This window comes from Pelophylax lessonae (assembly GCF_965119305.1).
Source record: "Pelophylax lessonae genome assembly, chromosome: 3".
NCBI classification, from domain to species: domain Eukaryota; kingdom Metazoa; phylum Chordata; class Amphibia; order Anura; family Ranidae; genus Pelophylax; species Pelophylax lessonae.
The window spans coordinates 423,753,670-423,778,725 of record NC_138770.1 but is presented as its reverse complement, the minus strand read 5'-3'; the positions used below and the strand labels follow the sequence as shown (position 1 = coordinate 423,778,725).

Sequence of the window (25,056 nt, the reverse complement as noted above, 5' to 3'; positions counted from 1 at the left end):
AACGTTTTTGTTTGACGGAACTGCTGGTGTGCCCCAAATACTTGAACTTTTGGCTCAGTTGTGGCCTGCAGCCCCCTTTTGTATAATGACCAGTTGGCCAGTATTTAAATGTTTTTCTAGAGCCCCTGTTCACATTGGAGCGCATGCCGAATCGCAGCCTATTGCCGACAACGGAACTTTTCCAATTGGTTTGACGCCGACTTCGCAGTGCCGCACTGATTTTCAAAAGTAGTTCCTGCACTACCTTTGGCGACCTCGGGGGCGATTTCAATAGTCATCTGTGCATGAATCTGCACAGATGCCATTCAAATGGCCACCAAACATGTACTGAAATGCGGGTTTTAAATCGTGCGAGTTTAATTAGCATGATTTAAAAATAGTGTTCAGTGTAAATGAGGGTAGATTCTGCATAGGAGTAAATAATATTTAAAGTTCACTCCAGTCTAAGCAATCAGGGCTGATTTCACACCACACAAAGCACAGTGCGTTTTTTGTCTGCATCAAAAATGCATGAGCAGTAGGTTACATGTATTTCAATAGCAACCTTAACACCATGCAGTGCATTCCAGTACAGCCAACAACAGTAGAGCATGCTGCATTTTTTTCCTAAAAGGAATTGCACTGTAATGCATTACAGCAAAAAAAAAGGAAAAATTCCACTAGAACCCATTGAAAATGCATCAAAAACGCACATGCATAAATGCATCCGGAACCCATCTAGACTGCGTTTCTGTGGTGTGAATTGGCCCTAACAAAAAAATGTAAAAGTTCTAATTCGGTACTAGCGTCACTTAGGCCCCTTTCACACTTGTGCGACTTGGCCTGTGACTTGGGACTACAAAGTCGCAGGACAAGTCATACCCCATGATTTCTAATGAGTACTGTTCAGATCTGTGCGACTTCAAAGTAGTCCCTGCACTACTTTGATCTGACTTTGATGTGACTTGAGGTCCACTGACCTCAAGATTACACAGGCGTTGCTTCAAGTCCAGTCAAATTTGCGGCAACAAATTGCAGCAAAGTCGCACGACTTTCAGGTCACACAAGTGTGAAAGGGGCATTAAAAAAAAAAAACTTAATTGGCTTTTATGAATAAATAACCTGCATAATTGATTTGTTTTAGATTTGCCTGAAGTTCAGCACTATGCGATAGGTGTCATGTCTTGTGCATGGACACATAGGCTTTTATTGAGTTGAGTTCAGGGACTTTGGCAAAAAAAACTTCAAAAGCTCCTAAATGTGAGTGTACATGAGGTCTTATTATGCAAAGCAGCCAGATCATAGGGGAGTTGGCAGGGTAAATATTTGCTGGAAAGCAGCATACTCTGAGTAAGCCATGATCCTAGCAGTGTGTTGATTGGTGATGGAGGCTGCATAGACATGCAAACCTCCATAGGTAATATCTACATATGATGCTGAGCCTCCATGATTGAAAGAACTGAAATCCAATGGATGAAAGTCATGTGCCAGGGACAGAAGGTCTGGAGAAGATATGAGCGTGCTGATGCTAGATGTCCTCCAGCCAGGAAATAGAGCCAGCTCTATCTGATTTGCTGCAGCTTTTAATTGAACACTGAGACGCTTACAGCATGCAGTAAAATCACACTAAAGCCTAGTACACACACACACAACGAATTTCTGCCGACCGGTCGTCCATCTTTTGTCCAGAGTGGTGTTTTGTTGGTTGGAATGTGCCTAGACTGCACACGAATTTTCTCGCACGACAGAATTCTACTTCAGAAGTGATGTCATGTGCTGGTTTGCTTTCTTTGTGTTCTTTCATCTCTGAGCATGCCCAGTCTTGCTCATAAGATTTTTCCCTGTCGAAATCTGTACTGACTGCATGAAAATCGGCCATGTTTTGATGGAGGACAAAAATTTTATAGCCTGCACACCAGATTTTTTTCGGCCGAAAAGTTGGAGTCGGTTGTCGGAAGCATCATACTAACAAGCCGAAAATCGGCAGATCGGTTGTCGGATGAAAATTCCCGGCCCAATTTTGACGCGTGTAGGCCCCTTTCACACTTGATTGACCCCAAAGTCTTAGACATTGCTAAAGTGGGAGCTTTTTTTAATGCAAATATGCTGTATGCTTTATTTACATATGTTTAGGTAGCATATTCACTAATCTAAATGTTTATTTTGGTTGTTCTAAAGACCGACCATTTATTTTTATTGGGGTTATCTATTTATATGATTATATAATACAAATCTTAATGCATTTTTTTTTTTTCTTTCCATTAGGAAACTAAAATACAGTGTGTGCGAATTGCAACTAAAGGTAAGAGTGTGTTTCCGCCTTGTCAATGATGTGTAGAATATGCTGCTTAACAGTTGCCGAGGTCTTTTTGTATTTCGGCTTTGTGTCTAGCCATATAAAGTGCTTTCACCTGTCACATCTTTTATTGTGGGAAGAAGGCTGAACCGGGGTGAAATGATAAATTTATCTCTGAAAAGTGTGCTCTGCAGGACCATGTTGCGGAGAAAAGCTATAGAATTGGTAAAAAGCTGGCAGCATTAGTCAGAAAGGAAACATCCTGCTTTTTTAGCAGTGTGAGTGGAAAAGTTTTAGATATATTTATACATTTTTTTATTTTTTACATGAATCCGCTTGTAAAAATCAACCTGAGAGAATATAAATTAGCTTTCCGGTGCACATTTGTGAATGCTTTTATTTATTGATTTTCAGGAGTAGGTCCCATATATTTGCAATCAACGTAGTCTAAAAAGCAATCCCAAATTGACCGTAATAATAAAAATATTTCAATATATTTAGTTGCAGCTTGCACCATAAAGTGATTTCAGTCCACCCTTTGACATAACAACATACAGTATCTCACAAAAGTGAGTACACCCCTCACTTTTCTGTAAATATTTTATTATACCTTTTTATGTGACAACACTGAAGAGATGACACTTTGCTACAATGTAAATTAGTGAGTGTACAGCTTGTATAACAGTGTAAATTTGCTGTCCCCTCAAAATAACTCAACATAAAGCCATTAATGTCTAAACCACAACTAGCAACAAAAGTGAGTACACCTTTAAGTTAAAATGTCCAAATTGGGCCCAAAGTGTCAATATTATGTGTGGCCCCCATTATTTTCCAGTACTGCCTTAACTCTCTTGGGCATGGAGTTCACCAGAGCTTCACAGGTTGCCACTGGAGTCCTCTTTCACTACTCTATAACGACATTATGTTGCTGGTGGATGTTAGAGACCTTGCGCTACCCCACCTTCTGTTTGAGGATGCCCCACAGATGCTCAATAGGGTTTAGGTCTGGAGACATGCTTGGCCAGTCCATCACCTTTACCCTCAGCTTTTTTGGCAAGGCATTGGTGGTCTTGGAGGTGTGTTTGGGGTCGTTATGTTGGAATATTGCCCTGTGGCCCAGTCACTAAAGGGAAGGGATCATGCTCTGCTTCAGTATGTCACAATATATGTTGGCATTCATGGTTCCCCCAATGAACTGTAGCTCCCCAGTGCCGGCAGCACTCATGCAGCCCCAGACCGTAACACTCCCACCACCATGCTTGACTGTAGGCAAGACACACTTTGTACTCCTGACCTGGTTGCCACCACACAACCTTGACACCATCTGAACCAAATAAGTTTATCTTGGTCTCATCAGACCACAGGGCATGGTTCCAGTAGTCCATGTCCTTAGTCTGCTTGTCTTCAGCAAACTGTTTGCAGGCTTTCTTGTGCATCATCTTTAGAAGAGACTTCCTTCTGGGACGACAGCCATGCAGACCAATTTGATGCCGTGTGTGGCTTATGTTCTCAGCACTGACAGCCTGACCCCCACCCCTTCAACTCTCTGCAGCAATGCTGGCAGTACTTATAGGTCTATTTCCCAAAGACAACCTCTGGATATGACGCTGAGCACATGCACTCAACGCCTTTGGTCGACCATGGCCTGGCCTGTTTTGAGTGGAACCTGCCCTGTTAAACCGCTGTATGGCCTTGGCCACTGTGCTGCAGTTCAGTTTCAGGGTCTTGGCAATCTCCTTATAGCCTAGGCCATCTTTATGTAAAGCAACAATTCTTTTTTTCAGATCCTCAGAGTTCTTTGGCATAAGGTGCCATGTTAAACTTCCAGTGACCCGTATGAGAGAGTGAGAGCGATAACACCAAATTTAACTAACCTGCTCCCCATTCACACCTGAGACCTTGTAACACTAATGAGTTGCATGACACCTAGGAGGGGAAAATGGTAACTGGGCCCAATTAGGACATTATCACTTAGGATGTACTTACTTTTGTTGCCAGCGGTTTGGACATTAATGGCTGTGTGAGTTATTTTGAGGGGACAGCAAATTTACACTGTTATACAAGTTGCACACTAACAACTTTACATTGTAGCAAAAGTGTAATTTTATTTGTCACATTAAAAGATATAATAAAAGATTTACAAAAATGTGAGGGGTGTACTCACTTCTATTAGATACTGTAAAAGATGTAACGCAACCTGTATATATCAACACAACATAAAAACATTAATAAATCCCTTAACTTAATAATCGAAAAAAATATATTAAGGTCTTAACGAAAAAGTCCAGGAAAAGAAGAACTAGAAAATAATAGGCAAGTATGCAAATAAGTCCATCCACTGATGCTGTTCATGCTCTTAAAAGGTCTTCCACTTATGATTCGCCCATGATACATGCAGGCATCATCTCTGCAAAGTATATCCTCATTTCTAGGTAAGACCCTGAGTATAAGTCAAAGGTCACATGCACTTTTGCCCCCTCACAGGCTACAGATCAGATGGCTCCCCAAATCCAGTCGTTTATCTCCATTGCTGTTGGGACACAATTTTTTTTAGATTTTTAAAGTTGTTCTAAAGCCTAAACATTTTTTACCTTACTGCATTCCTTACATTAAGGTAAAAAATATTTCAGAGTCCGCATCCCCCCCTCACTTTTTTTTGTATTTTATTTGGCTACATCTGAGTGTCAATAAAATGATATAATTGATGCGTTTCGGCAAAGAGCCTTAGTCATAGTACAACTAAGGCCCTTTGCTGAAAAAGGCATCAACACTGTAATTTTATTGTCACTCAGATGTAGCCAAATAAAGTACACTTCAAAGGATTACAGTTTTGCCAGCTCCTTCTATGTTTGTATGCTGATTTAGTGTGCAAGGACACACTGAGCCACGGCACCTGGGAAAAGATCTCATGTTTGGATTGGGTTACTGGGTGGAGAGCGCTGCCTCTATTTCTGTCTAATGTTTCACTAGGAGATTTTGTGATCATTTATTTAAAATGGAGGGCACTGATGTATTTTTGGCTGAGCTATATTTTAGGGCATCATAACTAGAGAGTTGATTAGATACTTTTTGCTTGTATGTATATGTACAATATATATGTGTGTGTGTATATATATATATATATATATATATATATTGCGACAGGAAGTCAGGTAAATCTGTGGATGTAGTCACAGACAGGAGATATATTTCCACCTGGTTTAGAAAATTCACCAATTACTATAGGGTATCGGCTGCAGAGGTAGCCAGAACTGTCTAAGGACGTTGAACAGACTTCAGCTGTTCAGAATGAGGAAATTAAGGCTGTTGGTGAAAACGTGAAGCAAATGAATAAGTGCCTTTCGGGAAATATTCCCCGAAATGCACTTATTAATTTGCTTCACGTTTTCACCAACAGCCTTAGTTTTCTCCACTAGGTGGTGTTTGCTTTTTTCTCCAAGCTTTATATCACTTGCTTTAGTTTTCTCCACTAGGTGGTGTTTGCTTTTTTCTCCAAGCTTTATATCACTTGCTTTAGTTTTCTCCTCTAGGTTTTCAACCTGAACTAAGAAATCATCACATTTCTTACACAGCTCCTTTGTTTGCTGAAGTTCTAATGATACATTTTCCAGTTTTTGAAGGAACTGTTTATTCCAGAGGTGTGATTCAAACAACATGTCATCAAATTTCTGATGCTCACTCAGGACAGACCCCAAAACACTGATCCTTTTAAAAACTGCATCAGGCACACTATCCCCTCTTTGGGACAGATCCTCTGTTGCCTGTAATTCCTCTTCAAGTTTTTCCAACTGAATCTTCATCTCTTCTACTTGCTGTTCTAAGGCTCGCTTAGACTTTTCTAGCTCCTGAACGCTTTTCACAACATCATCCTTGGAGCTGACCAAATCTTCCATTTCTGTACACAGCTGCTTGTTAACTCTTTCTAGTTCAACCTTACACTCTAGAGCTTCCTTCTAGGAGCGAGCCAAGAACAGGGCTTTGCTCTCTTTATCACGCGCCTCCGCTTCTGCACGGTCGCGTTCTTCTGCATATTTTGCAGACAGTCTTCTCCTCACCAAGCATCTGATCAAACTTCTTTTTCACACCTTCAACATTCTCTAATGAAGCAACGCTTTCTTCCATGCATTTTTTTCATATCCGCTATGTGAGCTTGCAGTGTTGCGACTTGCTCTGATAGGTTTTTCTTTGCTTCCTCCTCCCCTTTAATTGTTCCAGGAAGCCATTTTTCTCATCTTCCATTTGTTTGAGTTTTGTGCTAAAACTCAGCCTTTGACACCTCTCTTCCTGTAAGAGTTCCTGAGTGTCTTGCAGCTGCGATTCCAAGATAGAGAAATCTTTGGCAATTTCTCTAGATTTGCTGTCTGCTTGAGAAAGCTGATTTGTGACATTGTCCAACTCAACCTGCAGTTGGTTTGCCTTCTCTGACAGCTTAGCACACAATCGGTCACCTTCTGACACCTTGACTTGCGATTCCTGCAGCTGTGCCTCTACTTTTTTTCTCTTGTGTTCAGAATCTCCTTTTCCCTGCATAAGAGCCTTCACCTCATTGGCTAGTTTCTGGGAATGAGACTGTAATTCTGCCACACAGGCTTCTTTCTCCTTTAACTGCTGCTGGGCACGTTGGGCTTCATCTTTCCAACTTTCACAGTCCGTACGCAATTCATCTACCACATTGCTCAAAGTGGTGAGCTCACACACAGTACTGTACTCAGTAATTTAGCGCCTCTCTCACTTTTCTCCTTGTAGCTGAGAGACCATGTCGTTTTCAGAGCGACATTCTGTTTCTGCACCCCCTGCAGGTCTATTTTTGTAGCTTCCAAAGACTGAAGACTTTTTTCCAGCTGATTACGCAACTCCAGCATATCACCCATACTTTGTTCCTGCAAAGTCTTAACTTCAATTTCCTTCTCCATGAGGATGGTATCTTTCTCCATTATAGTCTCTCTACGTTTTTGCAACTCGGAAAAAAGAAGAGCAGTGGATTCTTCCCACTGGAACACCTGAGCCTGCAAGTTTCTATGCTCCATCCTAAGCAACTCCAGGGCTTGTTCCTTTTCTTCCATTTTCCGTTGCAATGCATCCAGCTCAGCCCTGCACACATACTCTGTTTCCTCCAAACCGATGGCCTCCATTGGCTGCTGGCGTCTCTGTTTCCAGCCTGCCATGCTCTCTTGGTGAGCCTTTTGTTGAGCTGCAAAGCTCCGCTTAAAATCCGCATTTGCCTCAGTGTTGCTAGGGACAACAAACTTTCTCTTTAGCAGATTCTGTTCAGGCATGGATGGGGCTCGTTCAGGCGGTAACATCCCCTCCATCCATAGAATTAGGTCTCTCATTTCAGCTATCTTTGCATCTTTCAGGCGTTTTGACCGCCCCATCTTCAATAACTCCACAATAAATTTTTCACAGTCCAGCAAAAATTTTTGAGACCACTGTCTCTTTAACACAAGTAGTTTTTCTCTCTTGCAGGATCTCCTTTCCTGCACATACAGTTTGTGCAGTCTCATGCACCAGACAAAGTTCATCAAAAATTTTGAGACCACTGTCTCTTTAAAACAGATGAACTTCTTTGCAGGGATCTCTGCTTCTGCCCAATGCATACCTCCACCATATGTGAGATTGATTCGCTCGGTGGCGGGTGTGGATGACCCCTTGGGGGGGGGGGGTTCGTTACACAAGGAGATAGCCGAGAAGTGGTTGCAAACAACAGTTTGGTTTATTCATGCAATTTTCTTCACCAGACTTCAAGCGTCAAAAACATCCAAAATAAAATAAAACACAAAAAACCTTCTCACACACAGGAACCTACCTACGGAAATCTGTCCCCAACCTACTGTTGGGCAGACTTGGCTGATCATACAGCAGACTATCAATAGTCCATTTATTATCTCTTCACATAGAGATAGATTTTCTCACCTTGAGAAGTCTTCACACTTTTTACCCTCCTCAGCGCACATCGCTCCAGGAGGTCTTCCCATGCTCACACAGCTTCAGGGGGCATTCCTTCTCCCATGCTCACACAGCGTCGGGAGGCACACATCTGACTGTCCTCCTCTCCCCAGCTCACACAGCGTCAGGAGGCAGCAATCCTTCTCCCATGCTCACACAGCGTCGGGAGGCACACATCTGACTGTCCTCCTCTCCCCAGCTCACACAGCGTCAGGAGGCAGCAATCCTTAGACTTCCTCTGGACAAATTATAGAGGCCTTAATTTCCTCATTCTGAACAGCTGAAGTCTGTTCAACGTCCTTAGACAGTTCTGGCTACCTCTGCAGCCGACACCCTATAGTAATTGGTGAATTTTCTAAACCAGGTGGAAATGTATCTCCTGTCTGTGACTACATCCACAGATTTACCTGACTTCCTGTCACAATATATATATATATATATATATATATAGCCTGTATTCCCTGTCCTCTAAGCAGGTTGACTTGGTGACACACATTACTTCTTTGGTTGCTAGTTGAGTGTCATCCTTATTTATACTTACTGTATAGCCTGGTCCAAAGGGACCTAGAAGACCCCTTTATCTCTGTAAGATAAAACAAAGCCAAAGTGGTGAGGATGATATTTGCCTTGGTAAGTTCTCCTTTAGTAACATGTTACACCCACATTTAGGTTGTAACATGTTACTGATGCATCAGCCCCCACACCCACCCAGCCGCATCATTCATTCACAGAGTTCTGTGAATAGGAAAACTACAACTACCACCAGCCAATGCGGCTGACAGCTTGTTAGGTAGTTAATTGATCATTCCTGTCAATCATTAACTGCCTGCCTGTATGAGGTAAGAGCAGACAGCTTACGCTGACGGGAGCTTGAGTTTGTGATCACGGGTGCAAATGCTTTACAGCTCCTAATAAACAAAAAAAATGCAAATTACAAGGTCTCAGGTGTGAATGGGGAGCAGGTGTGTTAAATTTGGTGTTATCACACTCACTCTCTCATACTGGTCACTTTGTTGCAGACGTAACAGATTTCAGAAGACATAAATGTTCATGTATTTTATGGTGGGCGAAGTGATGATTGTTGGGCAGTCCTTGATTGTCATTCTTATTGTGGTCTAGCATCTGACACTGTCAGTATTATTTGGATGTTTACTGTGTTAGTCAGCCCAATTTTTTAAATCCTTCTTGCGATGTATTTCTAAAGGCTTTTTTCTAAATTTGCATTTATACACATGGTCTGTGAAAATTTTCAATGATTAAAACTACATTTTCATGGGCAGTTTGTTTTAGACATCTCCCATGATCAGTAATGAAATCCACAAGTATGGCAATTCTAAGGTATGCCAGCAATCAATTCCATTGTGTAGTCATCTTGGTATTTGCTTTTCAGTTTGGCTTATTTGCCTGATTTCTCTGCAAAATCACACATGATTTTCAAATAGTTGACATAGATGGACAATAAATGGTGAAAATAAGACCAATTGTCCGAAAAAGGGACAACAGAAAAAATAAATTAAAATGCTTTAAAGTAGAAATTGGTGGAAAGTCCTTAAATAGGCAAATCTAATTCTAGAATTCCCTCTGCTAGAGCAAGATATACAGTGCAGTGTATGGGTTTTTAAAAAATTATGCAGCTAAATACTTTATTTTACTGCGCTGCTGTACGGCCACATGACCTCTCAGCGCTATCCTTCCCCAATCTGAGGACTACAGTGGAATGGGCTGAGATTCCTCTCTGGCGTCAGCCAGGAGGATAGCATTAAAACAGTGGGAGGTCACGTGACCACACAGCGATGCTCTGAAATAAAGTATTGGTGCATAATTTAAGAAAAAAAAGAAATACATGCACTGCACTGAATATCTTGCTGTAACAGAGGAGATGCCAGGATTTTTGATAAGTGACTTTACAGCCACAAAGGAATAGCGGAAGGAGGTAAGGGGCGGGGAGGAAATGGCTCACAGACTCCAGAGATGACAGGTAGGGTGGAAGGGGGGGGGGGAGGGTAGAAACTGCAGGATGACGGAGGCACATAAACTGACCATGGTATCATGGACCAGCAGCAATAATTACCGTGGTCAGTTCACATAGGAGGACACAGGAACAGGCAGGATTAACCAGGTATTTTACAGCATAGAGAAGGACAAATTACACAGTACATGCACAATGCTGTATGTGGTGCATTAAAGCTGTAAAGCGGCTTTTTTTTTTTTTTTCAATAAAAAACTGCAAGGCAAAGTTATAATGTGCTAGTATGCATTGCATACTAGCACATTATGTGAAACTTGCCTTAAAATGAAGCTCTCCAGCAGCGTGCTGTCACCGCTGACATGGCTTCCATCTTCACCTGGTCTTCCTACTGTGTTGGCAGGCTCCGCTCCGAAGCCGTGATAACCTCACTCCTACCACTTGAAATAAACAGAACCTTTTTTCTTTTTTTTTTTTGGGTTACAACTATTTAAATGTATCTGTGTGCGTGTATTTGCATCACTATTTTTCGTGGTGCCACTGGTTTGCCCTTTATTGTGTGAAGAACAATGGTGATTTAACGTGTTAGATTTATTTGAAATTGTTTTATTGTATCGTTGGATTTTTCCCTGAGTCTTGCCTTCTGTAAAATCCCACCTTGAAGAATTTAGACAAGCACTTTCTGCTTAAAGACCTCTATCTATTCTAGTGAGAAGTGGCTTAATGTGCAGTTAACTATCCATTATCATCCATCCAGGTTAATGGAGGTTACTGGATCATTAGTGCATTTGTTCAATGATATGTCTCTTTCCTTCTCCCAGGTGGTGTTTTTCCCATCTGTTAGCGTCTTTCAGTTGTGTTTTTTTTTTTTTATAACCTCACTCTACAATTGCTCAAACACTTTATGCTACTCATCCTCTGCTGAGCTGTTAGTTTTCATCTTTTACTGTGCTCCTAATTATGCTATTGCTGAGCCTTCTTTCTGACACAGAAGCGGTGGGGTGGCAATAACTGTCACAGTGAAACTTGCCACTTTGATCATTGTCCCACAGTCCTTTGGTCTATGTGCTGTTTATCCTGTCATATGCAATTCAGATCAGCATTTGCAGTGTCGCAGAGGATTTCATTCACTACTCTCTTTAGAGACCTATCTTTGCTTCAAGTATTGATCAGACAGTTGTATTTCATCAATGTTGAATAAGGGTCACTGTATGTTAAACTAAATTCCAATCACATCGTACTGACTGTACAGTATACTTAAAGGAGCTTTTTCAACCTAACTTAGTTTTAGTAATTTAACAATAGTTACACATGCCTACAGTCATATGAAAAAGTAAGTACGCTCCATATAGACAGTAAGCTTATTTCAATATATTTGAGCAGGCATTAGATCTTGAGTCAAATAACGGCTACAGATAAGCAAGATGCTGGTAAAAATGAGACACAAAAATGTCACAGTGTCTTTGTTTTCTTGAGCAATAGATTTTTTTATTTTAGAAAAGTATTCTAAAATAGAAAAATATTCATATGGAAAAAGTAAATATACCCCTACATCAACCATAGGAATCCAGCGTTTCAGATTTTGGTATCCGTAATTAGATTCTCCTTAAGAGGTATGCAGGTGGAACCTGTCTTATTTAAAGCTGATCTCTACCTGTACATTCTTTGAATACATGCAAAGCTAACTGATGAATGGTTGAGCAGCGCTACTGTTTTGTTCTGGGTGTGGGCGGTAAGATCCCATCCTACTGCCGAAACATGGCGCTGTATAATGGATATAGCGAAAGCTACATGCAGTTTATACAGCAAACTGGGGGGTGGGGGGCAGAAAATGGTTTGTTTGGCCAACTTGTCCCAAATGGGTAAATTGAAAGTAAGGTCTCATTTACGCCAGATGCAGTCAGTTTTTAAATGCAGTACAAAAGCATATGCAAGAAAAATGAATGTATTACGTTCAGCCTAGTTTACATCACTGCAGTGCTTTCGTGTGTTAAAAAAAAATTCAGAATGCTGCATTTTTTGCTGCACCAAAAAGCACCAAATAAATGCATAACATACATGTGGAAATGCAACTTGGTTAAGAAAATAAATGAAAACAATTATTCCAAATTACACACAGAATGCTTGCAAACACACTGAAAACACACATGCAGAAATGCACAGTGAATGCAGAGATTATGGTTTAAATGAGCCCTAAAGATGGAGATCAGCTTTAAATCTCAGACATCAAGGGTCTGGTGTTCTCTTTACTGTTGTTGTGTGTTGTCATCATAATTCATCAGTGGTGTAGATTTCAAACAACTACTGTTTTTTCCAGGACTTGATTGGTGTCTTTTTTTTTTTTTTTTTTGTTGCTGGTAATGATGTGCTTGTTTTAAATCAGGCACTTCATTAAAAAGAGGGTATTACTATATATGTAATCGACTTTGGGAAGTGTTTTAACCATGATCCATGTTATAATCTAGAATGAAGACCCTGTCCCTGCCCTCTGCATGCTGCTTATGACAATTTTTTAAGACCGCTCAGATTGCCTTGTCAATAATCTTTAACATCTGCAAGCTTTAGGAGACTGTTAGGGAAAGGGAAATCATAAACTAATCTCTGTACAATCCAAGGTTAATCATCCTAATTCTCCTGGGTGAATTGAACACAAATTATTCTCGGGACCCTGAATTTCGGACCCACCAATTTTCTAAACCCATTGTAGCTGAAAAACCAAACATTGTCCCTAGTCATAGCATGCATACAGCCAAGGGGAGAATGATCCATAGTGAAGTGTAACAGTACGGTATTCCAGTTACACCAAGACCACTCTAGCCTGTAGCCCAGAACTGTGGGAGAAGAAGCCACTGTAAGGATGATTGGATTTAGCTTGCAGCACAAGAAGGGGAGAAGGGGCCACAGAGATGGAATGGAACATTGTGAATTCAAACATATTGTATAACCTGAAGCATGGTGCCAGGTGGAGAAGAAGCCCCAAAGGACAAGTATAGAATAGTTAAGCAAGTCATACACTGTTCAAAGTTTGACTGGTTCTTGAAAACCATCCAAAATTCGCTCAGTGGGTGGCATTGTTGGCCACTTTCCACCTGACATGCCTCATTAAAAACAAAAACCAATGGAACTGGGTGGAAAATTGTCAACTGAACCACTGTTGCATCCATGCAGATGCAGTTGTTGTTTATACATTTTGACATCTGTCAATATACAGTAGCCACAGCAGAAGTTTCAGCCATTTGCACGGTATAGTGTGAAGGACTTTTTTTGTCCATTAAACCTGCAGTGTATAAGTGTATGGCAAGCCCAGAAATGAGAGGAGGTTATGTACAGTGCCTTGAAAAATTATTCACCCCCCTTGACTTTTTACCTATTTTTTGTTACATTACAGCCTTAGAGCGGAGTTCCGACCACCAAAAAAAAATTTCAATAAAAATCCCCCCCCCCCCCCGGACAGTCAGGGCTAGTACATTCCACAATGGATCGCCTCTGATCTGTCCCGGTTCACACTTACCTTTTAGAAGAAATACTTACCTTGAAAATTTCTTCTCTAGCGCTGCCATCTCAGGTGTGGGCAGCTGAAACCAGCGCGATCCTCTTCCGTCCTCTTCGGTCCCACGATGCACTGCGCCGGCCTCGCCGTCACTTCCGGGGCTGCAGTGTCATCCCTGCTCAGCTTCTGGGCATGCCCAGAAGCTGTTTAGCAAGGTATGACGCGCCTGACTCGGAACTGACGTCGGGGCCGGTGCAGGCGCTTCGATTCCTGGGAGCGATGACGTTCAGCTCCCAGGAATCATTGCAAAGCAGAAGTGACGGCGTGGGCCGCGGCCGCCGAGGGAGGAAGTGGAAGAAAGGTGAGTATATTTTTCTGCAATTACAAGGTAAGTAAAAATAAAAAAAATCGTAATAATCCATTTCCTTTTCAGGTGACCTAGAAGCAAGTGGATGGCCCATAATCGACTATGTTGATTTTGGGGCCGGAACTCCGCTTTAAGTTCAGTGTTTAGTTAATCTGAATTTTATGTGAGTGATCAGAACATAATAGTCTAATGGGGTGAAGTGAAATGAGGAAAATGTTTACATAAAACTATTTTTTAGAAATAGAAAACAGAAAATTGGCATGTGCGTACGTATTCACCCCCTTTGTTATGAAGCCCATAAAAAGCTCTGGTGCAACCAATTACCTTCAGTAGTCACAGAATTACTTGCATGATGTCCACCTGTGTGCAATCGAAGTGTCATTACATATACACACCTTATTTGGAAAGGCCCCAGAGGCTGCAACACCTAAGCAAGAGGCACCACTAACCAAACACTGCCATGAAGACCAAGGAACTCTCCAAACAAGTAAGGGACAATGTTGTTGAGAAGTACAAGTCAGGGTTAGGTTATAAAAAAATATACAAATCTTTGAGGATCTCCAGGAGCACCATCAAATCGATCATAACCAAATGGAAAGAACACAGCACAACAGCAAACCTGTTTGCCGCCCACCAAAACTCACGGACCGGGCAAGGAGGGCATTAATCAGAGAGGCAGCACAGAGACCTAAGATAACCCTGGAGGAGCTGCAGAGTTCCACAGCAGAGACTGGAGTATCTGTACATAGGACGACAATAGGCCGTATGCGCCATAGAGTTGGGCTTTATGGCAGAGTGGCCAGAAGAAAGCCATTACTTTCAGCAAAAAACAAAATGGCATGATTTGAGTTTGCGAAAAGGGATGTGGGGAAACTCCCAAAATGAATGGAGGAAGGTGCTCTGGTCTGATGTGACTAAAATTGAACTTTTCAGCCATCAAAGAAAATGCTATGTTTTTCACAAAGCCAACATATCACAACACCCAAAGAACACCATCCCCACACTGAAACATGGTGGTGGCAGCATCATGCTGTGGGGATGTTTTCCAGCAGCCAGGACTGGGAAACTGGTCAGAGTTGAGGGAAAGATGGATGGTGCTAAATACAGGGATAGCCTTTTTGTTTTTTGTTTTTTCTCCATAATACAGGGAGCAAAACCTGTACCACTCTGTGCGTGATTTGAGGCTAGGACGGAGGGTCACCTTTCAGCAGGACAATGACCCCAAACACACTGCTAAAGCAACACTTGAGTAGTTTAAGGGGAAACATGTAAATGTTTTGGAATGGCCTAGTCAAAGCCCAGACCTCAATCCAATAGAAAATCTGTGGTCCGACTTAAAGATTGCTGTTCACAAGCGCAAACCATCCAACTTGAAGGAGCTGGAGCAGTTTTGCAAGGAGGAATGGGAAAAATCCCAGTGGTAAGATGTTGCAAGCTCATAGAGACTTATCCAAAGCAACCTGGAGCTGTGATTGTCACAAATGGTGGCTCTACAGAGTATTGACTTTAGGGGGTGAATAGTTATGCACATTGACTTTTTCTGTTATTTTGTCCTATTTGTTGTTTGCTTCACAATTAGAAAAAAAAAAAATCTTCAAAGTTGTGGGCATGTTCTGTAAATTAAATGATGCAAATCCTAAAACAATCCATGTTAATTCCAGGTTGTGATGCAACAAAACACGAAAAATGCCAAGCGGGGTGAATTCTTTTGCAAGGCACTGTATTTATAATAAGAATGTAAGGGTATTTGCTTCATACTCCCACAGGGTGTAAACTGAATGTGCAATGTGCAAAAACCTTGTTGATAGTAACAGGAAAGGTCCTTTCTTCTTATGACCAGGGCCCTCTAATTCCTACTGTATTAACCACTTAAGCCTCAGAGGATTTGGCTGCTCAAAGACCAGGGCCTATTTTGCGATTCGGCACTGCGTGACTTTAACGGACAATTGCGCAGTCGTGCGACGCTGTACCCAAATGAAATTGACGTCCTTTTTTTCCCACAAACAGGGCTTTCTTTTGGTGATATTTGATCACCTGTGTGATTTTTATTTTTTTCGCTATAAACAAAAATCGTAAATTTGGAAAAAATAACAATATTTTTCACATTTTTTTTTATATGAAATTCCCCCCAAAAAAATGTAAAAATCAAATTTTTTTAACATCTTAGGCCAATTTGTTTTCTGCTACATCTTTTTGGTAAAAAAAATTGCAATAAGCGTATTTTGATTGGTTTGCACAAAAGTTATTGCGTTTACTAACTAAGGGAAAGATTTATGTAATTTTTATTGTTTTTTTTTAACTAGTAATGGCGGCGATCTGCGTTTTTTTTTTTTTGCAGGACTGCCACATTGCGGCGGAAAGATCGGACCCTTGACTAACATTTTTGACACTTTTGGGGGTACCAGTGACATTACTATAGTAATCAGTGCTATACATATGCACTGTTACTGTAAAAATGACACTGGCAAGGAAGGGGTTAACTTTATTAGAGATCCAGGGGTTAAGTGTGTCCCTAGGGGCGTGCTTCTAACTGTCAAGGGGTGTGGCTTTTGATGTAACCATAGAGACATACGGTCCTACATAGCAGGATCGTATGATCTCTGCAGTTACACCAGGGAGAAAGACATTAGCCGCCTGCCTTTCTCCCTCTCCAGCGGGAGATCGCGAGTGACCGGCGGACATCGGAGCCGCCGGTCACTCGCGCGGGGATGCCTGTGAACGAGCGGGGGCAGGAGCGCGCCTCCGGCGGCACGCGCTTGCCCCCTACATGCTCCTGGGCGAGCAACGTAGTACTAAGTCGCTTTGCCCAGGAGGGGCTGACTGCCGCAGTAAATGTACTTGCGGCAGTCGGCAAGCGGTTAAAATGTATTGTATTTGTACTGTCTACCCTCAAGTTGTAAAGCACTGCATAAACTGTCGGTGCTATATAAATTCTATATAATAATAATTTGATACAAAATATCGTTTAATTCTCATAAGAAGAAATGTTGATTGCAGTGTGTCCTTTTCATGATCTCTAACCCTTCTAGTAGCGTATGTCGTTCATCATTAATCAAGAAACTGCCAGGGTCAGGAACTCTTTAGCATTTAATAATTCTCGTGTCATTAAAATAATTTCTCATAAAAGATTGGATGAATTCATCTTTGTCATTTCACTGTAGCAATAACAAGTGGTTTGATATTTAATTATCATATTGCCTCTGATAGCACAGTGTTCTCACCTTGACTTGAGAGATGTGCCAGGCATCTTTCTATTTAATATAGAAAAGACCTAGGGATATCCTACATTGAATGTTGCAGCATACCATTAACACACATTTTTTAAAAACAATAAAGATTCATAAGTGTTTTTAAACACTAGCTAAGCTAACATTACTGCTGATGAACAGGCACTGTTAGTTTTCTACAAATACCTGTGATGCTCTTAAAATGTATCCCTTTTTCTATTAGGAGACATTTAAAAATATATGTATGCTGTACAGTGAACCTTGACTTCTGCCCAGACTGATTTTCTTCTCCATTCCAAACAATAAGCCCTGCTCCTTGCGCTTCAACAACTTGAATGCCAGAACATTAATGGTTAATAGAAGCTGTGCCATTAGACTGTCGAATGGCCAGAACAGGACTTGGCCTCAGTATCGAGGACAGGCAAAGTACCATTTAGAACAAAAGTTGAGGCCCTGTATATAGCCTAGGCCTGGAATTCAAGTCCTCTAATGCCTGTACTTAAATTGTTCAGTTTTGGTAAAATTTGTTCAGCAGGTAAAATCCATTTAGAGCCTGTTTCTGCCATGAGGTGTGGTAATTAGCATTGGTGCAATGCAGTGCCATTTATTCTGATTGTCCCCTTTCCAGTGCAATGCATTAACCTGCCTTGTGGTACACTGCGCTGAGGAAAATGAAGGTCCCTTGAACTTCCTTTAGGGAAACGGAGCCTTGACTGCATGGCATCACTGGAGGTGTGAACCTAAAAGAGAAGTTAAGTAGCTCCCTTGGGATTGGCTACAAAGACCTGAGGTGAATGGGTGGAGCCTGAACTCTAGGAAAAGGCTACGCTGGGGCATATCCAACTGCTCTGAGGTGCAGAGCCAGTGCAAGGATTTTTGCCGCTCTAGGCAAAATAAAAATTGCCTGCACCCCATATGCTTGGTTCACTAATGTAGGACCCTGTAGTGCCTCTCTCCCTCCCACCCCCCATCCCAAGTTGCTGAAGGGGTTAGTGACTTACCTCGGCGCTGGGTCAGGCTCTGCCTTCTCTGCTCCCCCCGCCGTTAGCCGGCGGGGGAGACCTAATGCGCATGCGTGGCAATGCTTTCCTATGGGGATTTCGACTACGCTAGAGGTCCTCACATAGCGTGGCTTGCTGTAGCGCTCAGGCGGCACAGCATGAGGAGTGCCGCATGGGCCAGCGGCTAGTCCATTACTGATTCCGGGTGCAGGATGTCGGCGGCCCCTGATAAGTTGCTCCCTAGGCGGCTGCCTAGGTCGCCTTACAGGTAGCGCTGGCCCTGCTGAGGTGATTCAGCTGTCACAAGAGTTGGCCACCCCCCTGCCCGTTGTGATGTTTTGTCACAGCTTTATTGGCAGTTTTGTCCTTGCCAGCAGATGTTGCTTTATGGGCTATGCCCTCAAGTTAAATTCTGGGGTCAGTCTAATGTCTGTCTGGCACTGATGGTAAGGACAGGCCTCTTAGACTGTGAGTTTGTTTTATGGGTGCTCATGGGTAGAACTGTGACTGGCATTGCTGTTTGGTAAATTCTTGGGTCAGTCTAATGCCTGTCTTGCACTGATGGTAAGGACAGGCTTCCTAGACTCTGAGTTGGTTTTAAGGGTTCTCACAGTATAACCGTGACTGGCATTGTTTGGTACTTTTGAAAAGTTCAATAAAGCTATGGCCTTGCCCTATTTCTAACTTAATCAGCATCCGTGTCTTTTTGGGGGGGGGCAAGGTATTGGTTTATTATTTGGTCATAAATGAGCCTGTGCTTCTCAGCAGTCATGCTGCATGCAAGATTTTTGCTCTCTTGTGGTGTATTAGGCAACTCATTCAAATGGACAGTAAGTGAGGAACAGTATTTCCACTGTCAGAAATAAAGCATCAGAAAACATTTGGCTGGAGATAGGCCAAGGTGCTTTGGTTATATTGCCTCTTTAATATTTTTTTCAGAAAATTAAACATAAATGATCAGTGATGGCAGCAACAAAGGGGGACCTTGTTCTTGTATTATGCACATTTCTACAAACTATCTTTTCATTGCCTATTTAGTTGCTTTAAAAGGAATTATAATCTGCCAAATCTAGTAATACCAGTTTTGTAACATACTGTATGTTCCTTCACTTTGTACAAAATCATTGTTTTTTTTGCACTTGAATAAACTACAGTCCAGGTGTGCTCTGCCTTCATTGTTGTTTATCAATGTATATCGCATTCATGTTAAATACTACCCATTTATTCATACAGTTCTTTTGCCGTCATTTAATAACACTATATATATATATATATATATATATATATATATATATATATAGTATTAGTATTATTATAGTATATAGTATTTATTATGCCACAAAGTGAGATTCTTCCTAAACTGTACAGGGTGACAATTTTTGCATTGCTGCCTATAGTTTATATTATGAATACTGATCCACGTCCCACTGGCATTGATGATGTATAGTGAAAATTAATCCAATGGCTTTAAATCACTTATAATGTCTTTCTTAGGGAAAACTGTTTTATCTATTGCTACCCTGCCAGCTTCACTTGGTAGACTCCTGCTGAGAGAATGGTTGTAAGCAATGGTCCTTGGCAAGTGCTATTAACTAAATCACCACTAAGGCAAGATCAGTTTTTCTCAAGCTTACAGTGTCTATAATGATGCATAAAGATATAGTTAACTCAGTGTGTGCCATGTAATCGTACAATAATTTCTGCTAATTATTTCCTTAGAAAGTAACATGAGTGGTGGTCTAAGCTTCTTCAGTTTTACCTTACAACCTGCTTACCATCTTTATATCTCCTTTTTCGTATATATATAATCTGCTATGAAAGCTCAGCTCATGCCCACTCAGTGGGAGAATATTTTTCCTGCTCTCTTAGAAAAACACGCTTTATGAGGCTTGAAAGCACTCTGTACAAATGTGTACTTAAAGTCCTCAGCTTTTTTTTTTTCACAGAGAAAAGGAAAAAGAAAAAAGGTGCAGAGACAAATGTGTGAACAGACATTGTTGACCTCTCCTTAGAATATTGCTAGAAGCTTGCCTGTTATGCTGATCCATTTGCTTCAATACCGGATTTCCTGATCCGGACAGGTATGCAGATCAATTCTGACTTTCCCAGCTGTTGCCAATTTACTTTGGGTCAATATTGAAGCCAGAGACCAGCATCTACTGGAGGTCTGGGATGGCAGTCCATGTGTTTATTTCAGCAGAGGTTTTCTTTTTTTAAGGCCTTCTCTGCTTGAAGACTTTAAGTGACACATTCAGTGTAGAATGGCATTATAAACATCAGCCTATCTGATCACTGATACTTGGGATCCTTTTGCAGGTTATCAATCAATGCTTAGTTTGTCTTGTGATACCAACAAGATTTGGCAGACCTATTCTTTTTTTTTATTTTTATGTAGCACCCTCCTAGGTAGGTGCTAGAGAGTGAGTATAGTTTTTGGCTCGGTCTGCCTATGAGAGGAGCAGCAGGTAAATTCTATATTGCACTCTGCTTAACAGAGAGCAGGATCTGTGAGTTAGGTCTGCTCAGTGTGCCCAGTGTGTGATTGATACGGTCCCCCACTGTGCCCAATGGGGGGGCACATTGGACAGTGGATAAAACCTGGCCAATGAGGACAGACTTTGATACAGCCCCAGGGATTGGCACAGATGGCTGTCTTGGTGCAATGTTGGGTGTGGTATTAAAAGCCAGGGGCACAGGTGCACTAGGATTTGGCAGTATCGTGAGTACAGAGGATCATGCTTAAGGGTCTGCCCAGGAAGGGGACCACCCCAGAGTAGTGTAGTCAGTGGACGGGAGTCAGCTGGAGGAAAAGGGGGTACTAGGTGAGTGCCCTGAAGAGAAGTACTATAAGGAACTTTATCTCCGATTAATCCAGTGGCAGGATGAAGTAGCGGCCTTGCCGCATCCTCAAGTTAGAAGTCCTCAGAATTGTGAATAGTTAAAGGGTTGGAGTATCCCACTCATCCCTTCTCCCATCCCAACATAAAATAAAAACAACCCCTAGACCGATTGACGGAGCCAAGCGTAAAGTGTTAAGATTTCTGCATGCAGTTACTACGGGTAACCCAGGGGAATCCAAAAGTGTAAAAAAACAGCAGCTCTTAAGGGGGCAGTGCTACATTTAGTTTTCATGGTCCTTGACGAACTGGTTCAACATCCTCAATCTCCCTTGAGCTCATTGGACGTAGTCATTCCTTAAAGCAGAGTTCCGGTCATTTTTGTGTTTATTAAAAGTCAGCAGCTACAAAAAGTGTAGCTGCTGACTGTTAATAAACAGCCACTCATCTGTCCCAGGACCCAGCGGTGCACTCACCCCAGTCGTCTTCTCCCTGTGTCCTCCCTCAGCGCCACCAGCATCTTCACAATGGGCATCTTCACAGCCGGGTACCCACTGCGCATGCACGAGCAGTGCCACGCTCTGACTGGTCTGGAACTGTTGTGTCCCATAAGATTTCGGGAAAAAACTTCTGCATGCGTAAGTCGCGCTTTACTTTCTGTATGGTCCCACTCTCTTCTGAGACCTGTGTTTCCTACAGAAGGCAGTGGGGCGAAAGGAGGAGGGGCTGGAAATGTTATAGATCACTGATCTTACCCAGAACTGGGAGCAGGTACCTGTCAAAATCAGGTACCCGCTCCCCCTTGTGACGGACGTGGGTATCAGATCCCTGCCCTTCTCACTAACTTGTGACAAAGGACCAGCCAATCTCACACCACGCTGTCACTTGCGTAACAATGCCTCTCTCAGGTGCACCCTGCACAAGGGTTTTTTAGCTTGAGGGTCCACAATCTAGGTTGCCAGCAGGCTGAAAGCGATTGTCAGTGGGCTAATTAAGTAATTAACCCTTTTAATGCCACCACCTACATTTCGTCTGAGCGGGAGGAAGCTCGTAATTCTAGAAATACCAATTATGATTTTTAGAATAATCGTCTAACACACTCTGTCACCACAGACAGGTATGTTCATAGGATTTATCCTATACAGTTGCACTCTTTAAGAGACAGGTTCTTTTTTAGCTTGCATTAAGAGCTTAGGGACAAGATTAACACTTTTCAAAATAATGTTTTAATAATGAAAAGGTGAAAGTTGGTGCAAATAAAATATTTAAAGGAAAAAGTGTTTTAAAGAAATAGAGATGTAATTCAGCAATAGAAAAAAAAGGTAAGATTGAGGAGGAAAAATATTTGCAGTCAATGTCCTGGGTATTAAAGTTCAATCGATGAGCCAGGTGGGATCGTTTCTCTAACTGGATAGATGTTCTTGCTTTGATGTTACCATGAGAGCTCTCAACTGGTTAGGGCTTTCTATTTTTCTCTGGGGTCAAAGGGGTGTTGACAGATGCCCCTGACCAGTAAAATGGAGTGGCCATTGGCTGTCCTGGGGTTATGACAATATCAGGTCCCTCCTCTTTGGACAGTATATTACCATAATTCATATCTTGAAATATGTGTTGGTTACATTCTTTACATTCATAGTTTATTGTTCAGCATGTAATTTCGCATCCAGGGATACTAGACACAGGATATCTTGGATAAACTTGTCACCCAGGGAATATCTGACATCTATCTTCCCTTCTATATGTGCTAGTGTGGTCATGTATGACCTTAATTCGTTTAGTACAACATTTCTCATCCAAATATATACTTATTATTATTGTGCCATGTTCCTGTCTGCGTTTATGAATCGTGTGTGTATTTGTTAAGTTTTGAATTGGGCAGGCTCCATGATTGCCTTTTACGATCCCCATTCGTTATGGTTACCCTTAATTGATTTGGTCAAAGTTTTACGATAGACCTGGATGGAAAAAAAAACATCCTGCCAGGACTCAATTAGCTGTTTACAGCTCTGTACAGGCCTCAGTGCTGGTGTTATGTCTCGGAGTTGATATTAACGGCTCTTTTGAAGTGTAAAACCTATGCATTCCATGAATTAAAGGAGGTGGAGAATATTGCTGCGTGTATAACTGTTCTGCAAGACTGTCGTGGCTGACCTGTAATGACTGAACAACATGGCCGTTTGCTACAGATTTTCATGTGTCCAGTGTGGGGTATCATTACACCCCCTTCCCTCCAAAAAGTAAAGAAGTGTCATCAGCACACCAAGGATTCCTTGAAAGGGTCCAAAACTTTATATTTATGTATGTTTATTATGTGGCAACTGAAATAAAGCTTTGGACCCTTTCAAGGAATCTTTGGTGGTGCTGATTAAGCTACCTCACTTTGATCATCCAGTTTTTAGCCTGCGGTCATTGCAGCACCAGCACTACCGAATAGCCTGTTTCTTGAACATGTGCATGGGGAATATTGCCCCCAAAAAAGTGTCAAATGTGGCAATTAAGTGGGGAGGGTGCGAACAAGCGGAGCTTCATCTTTTGGGTTGAGCTCCACTTTAATTAGTGCTAAAGAATACTCTGCTGAGTAGATGATGGATTTTTAACCTCTGAGATTTTCTTTTCAGTATTGAGCTAAAATAGGGTTATATATAAACATTAAGGTTAATATTGTAACCCAAAGCTTCGATGGTACAGTGATGATTACAGAGACTTACCCTTATGCTGGAGGTAGCCAAAACTTTCTCTGAGCGTTGAGGGTCCAAGGGACCCTTTGCCTTTTTCTTGTGTCCTCCCTGTACAAGAGCAATAACTGAACATACCCAGTGTGTATGCACATTGATGTAGCTTTAGGAAATAAGCATAAATGTGCATTTGCACCAGACTGCTTTTCTTTGCCCATCTTAGGATTTAAAGCTTAGGTAATGTGGTCAAGTTCAGATTCTCACATGCCCATTGTAGATGTATTTGGCTGTGGACATGGGTCTTTTCTGCTTTCAACACATCAACTTCATAGACAACACTTGCTGATTAATATATCCCACTGACTTTTCAATGCCATTGTAACTAGATATTTAGTGTTATTCACTCTAGTTGTCGGTGGTCATAAAGATTTGGCTGTCACTAGAGTTAAAGCGGTATTAAAGATACTTTGTATTATTCACTCTAGTTGTCGTTGGTCATAAAGATATGCCTGTCACTAGAGTTAAAGCGGTATTAAATAAAAAAATGTAATATATTGCAGCAACAAATTAAAGCTGAATTCCAGCTAATACTTTATAAGCCGTTACAGCAAACCGTTTTTTTTTTGGCATAAAAGTTTTACATAAATGAATAAAAGCTGATCATTGTACGTACCCCTGCAGTGGTAAATGCTTTGTCTCAGCCGTTTAACCGCTACTGTCAGGACAGCTTGGTCTATTAATGTAAGTTGACAGACTTACTGGCTGGATCACAATGGGAAAAAAAAAAAGAGAATGCAGACACCAAACATAAGAATTAGTAAGGTGCGATTTTAATACATTTTTGTTTTGGGGATTAACCACTTAAGGACCGCCCACCGCAGATTTACTGCGGCAGGCTGGCCCTCCTGCGCGAACCGACGTAGCTCTACATTGGCCGCGCGCCTGCAGCTAGGGGGCGGTGCGCTCCCGCCCCCACTCGGCAGCAGGGACTCCGATGCAGGGGGCCGGCGGCTCCGATTGCCACCAGGCACCTGCGATCATTCCCTGCTGAGAGAGGAGGACGGTCAGCTGTTGTAAACAAAGCTGACTGTTCTTCTCTCTGGAATGATCACAGAGTGCCTGAGATCCTTCTATACAGGATCACAGGTCTCTGTGATCATTTCACAAGTTGTAAAGTCTCCGATCCCCCCAAAAGTGTCAAAAATGTCAGTTAGGGATCCGATCTGTCCGCCGCAATGTCGCAGATCGCCGCCATTACTAGTAAAAAAAAAA

At 41.9% G+C, this 25,056-nt stretch overlaps 1 protein-coding gene across 15 annotated transcripts in view; it reads left to right on the top strand.

Moving 5' to 3' along the window:
- The window catches only part of PTPRK (protein tyrosine phosphatase receptor type K), a 658,422-nt gene that overhangs the window by 452,909 nt on the left and 180,457 nt on the right, over positions 1-25,056 (top strand). For all 15 annotated transcript variants that reach the window (XM_082251915.1, XM_082251914.1, XM_082251916.1 and 12 more), the window contains exon 13: positions 2,245-2,281. In XM_082251915.1, the coding sequence (XP_082108041.1) occupies positions 2,245-2,281 (37 nt within the window). The remainder of the gene's footprint in view (positions 1-2,244; positions 2,282-25,056) is intronic.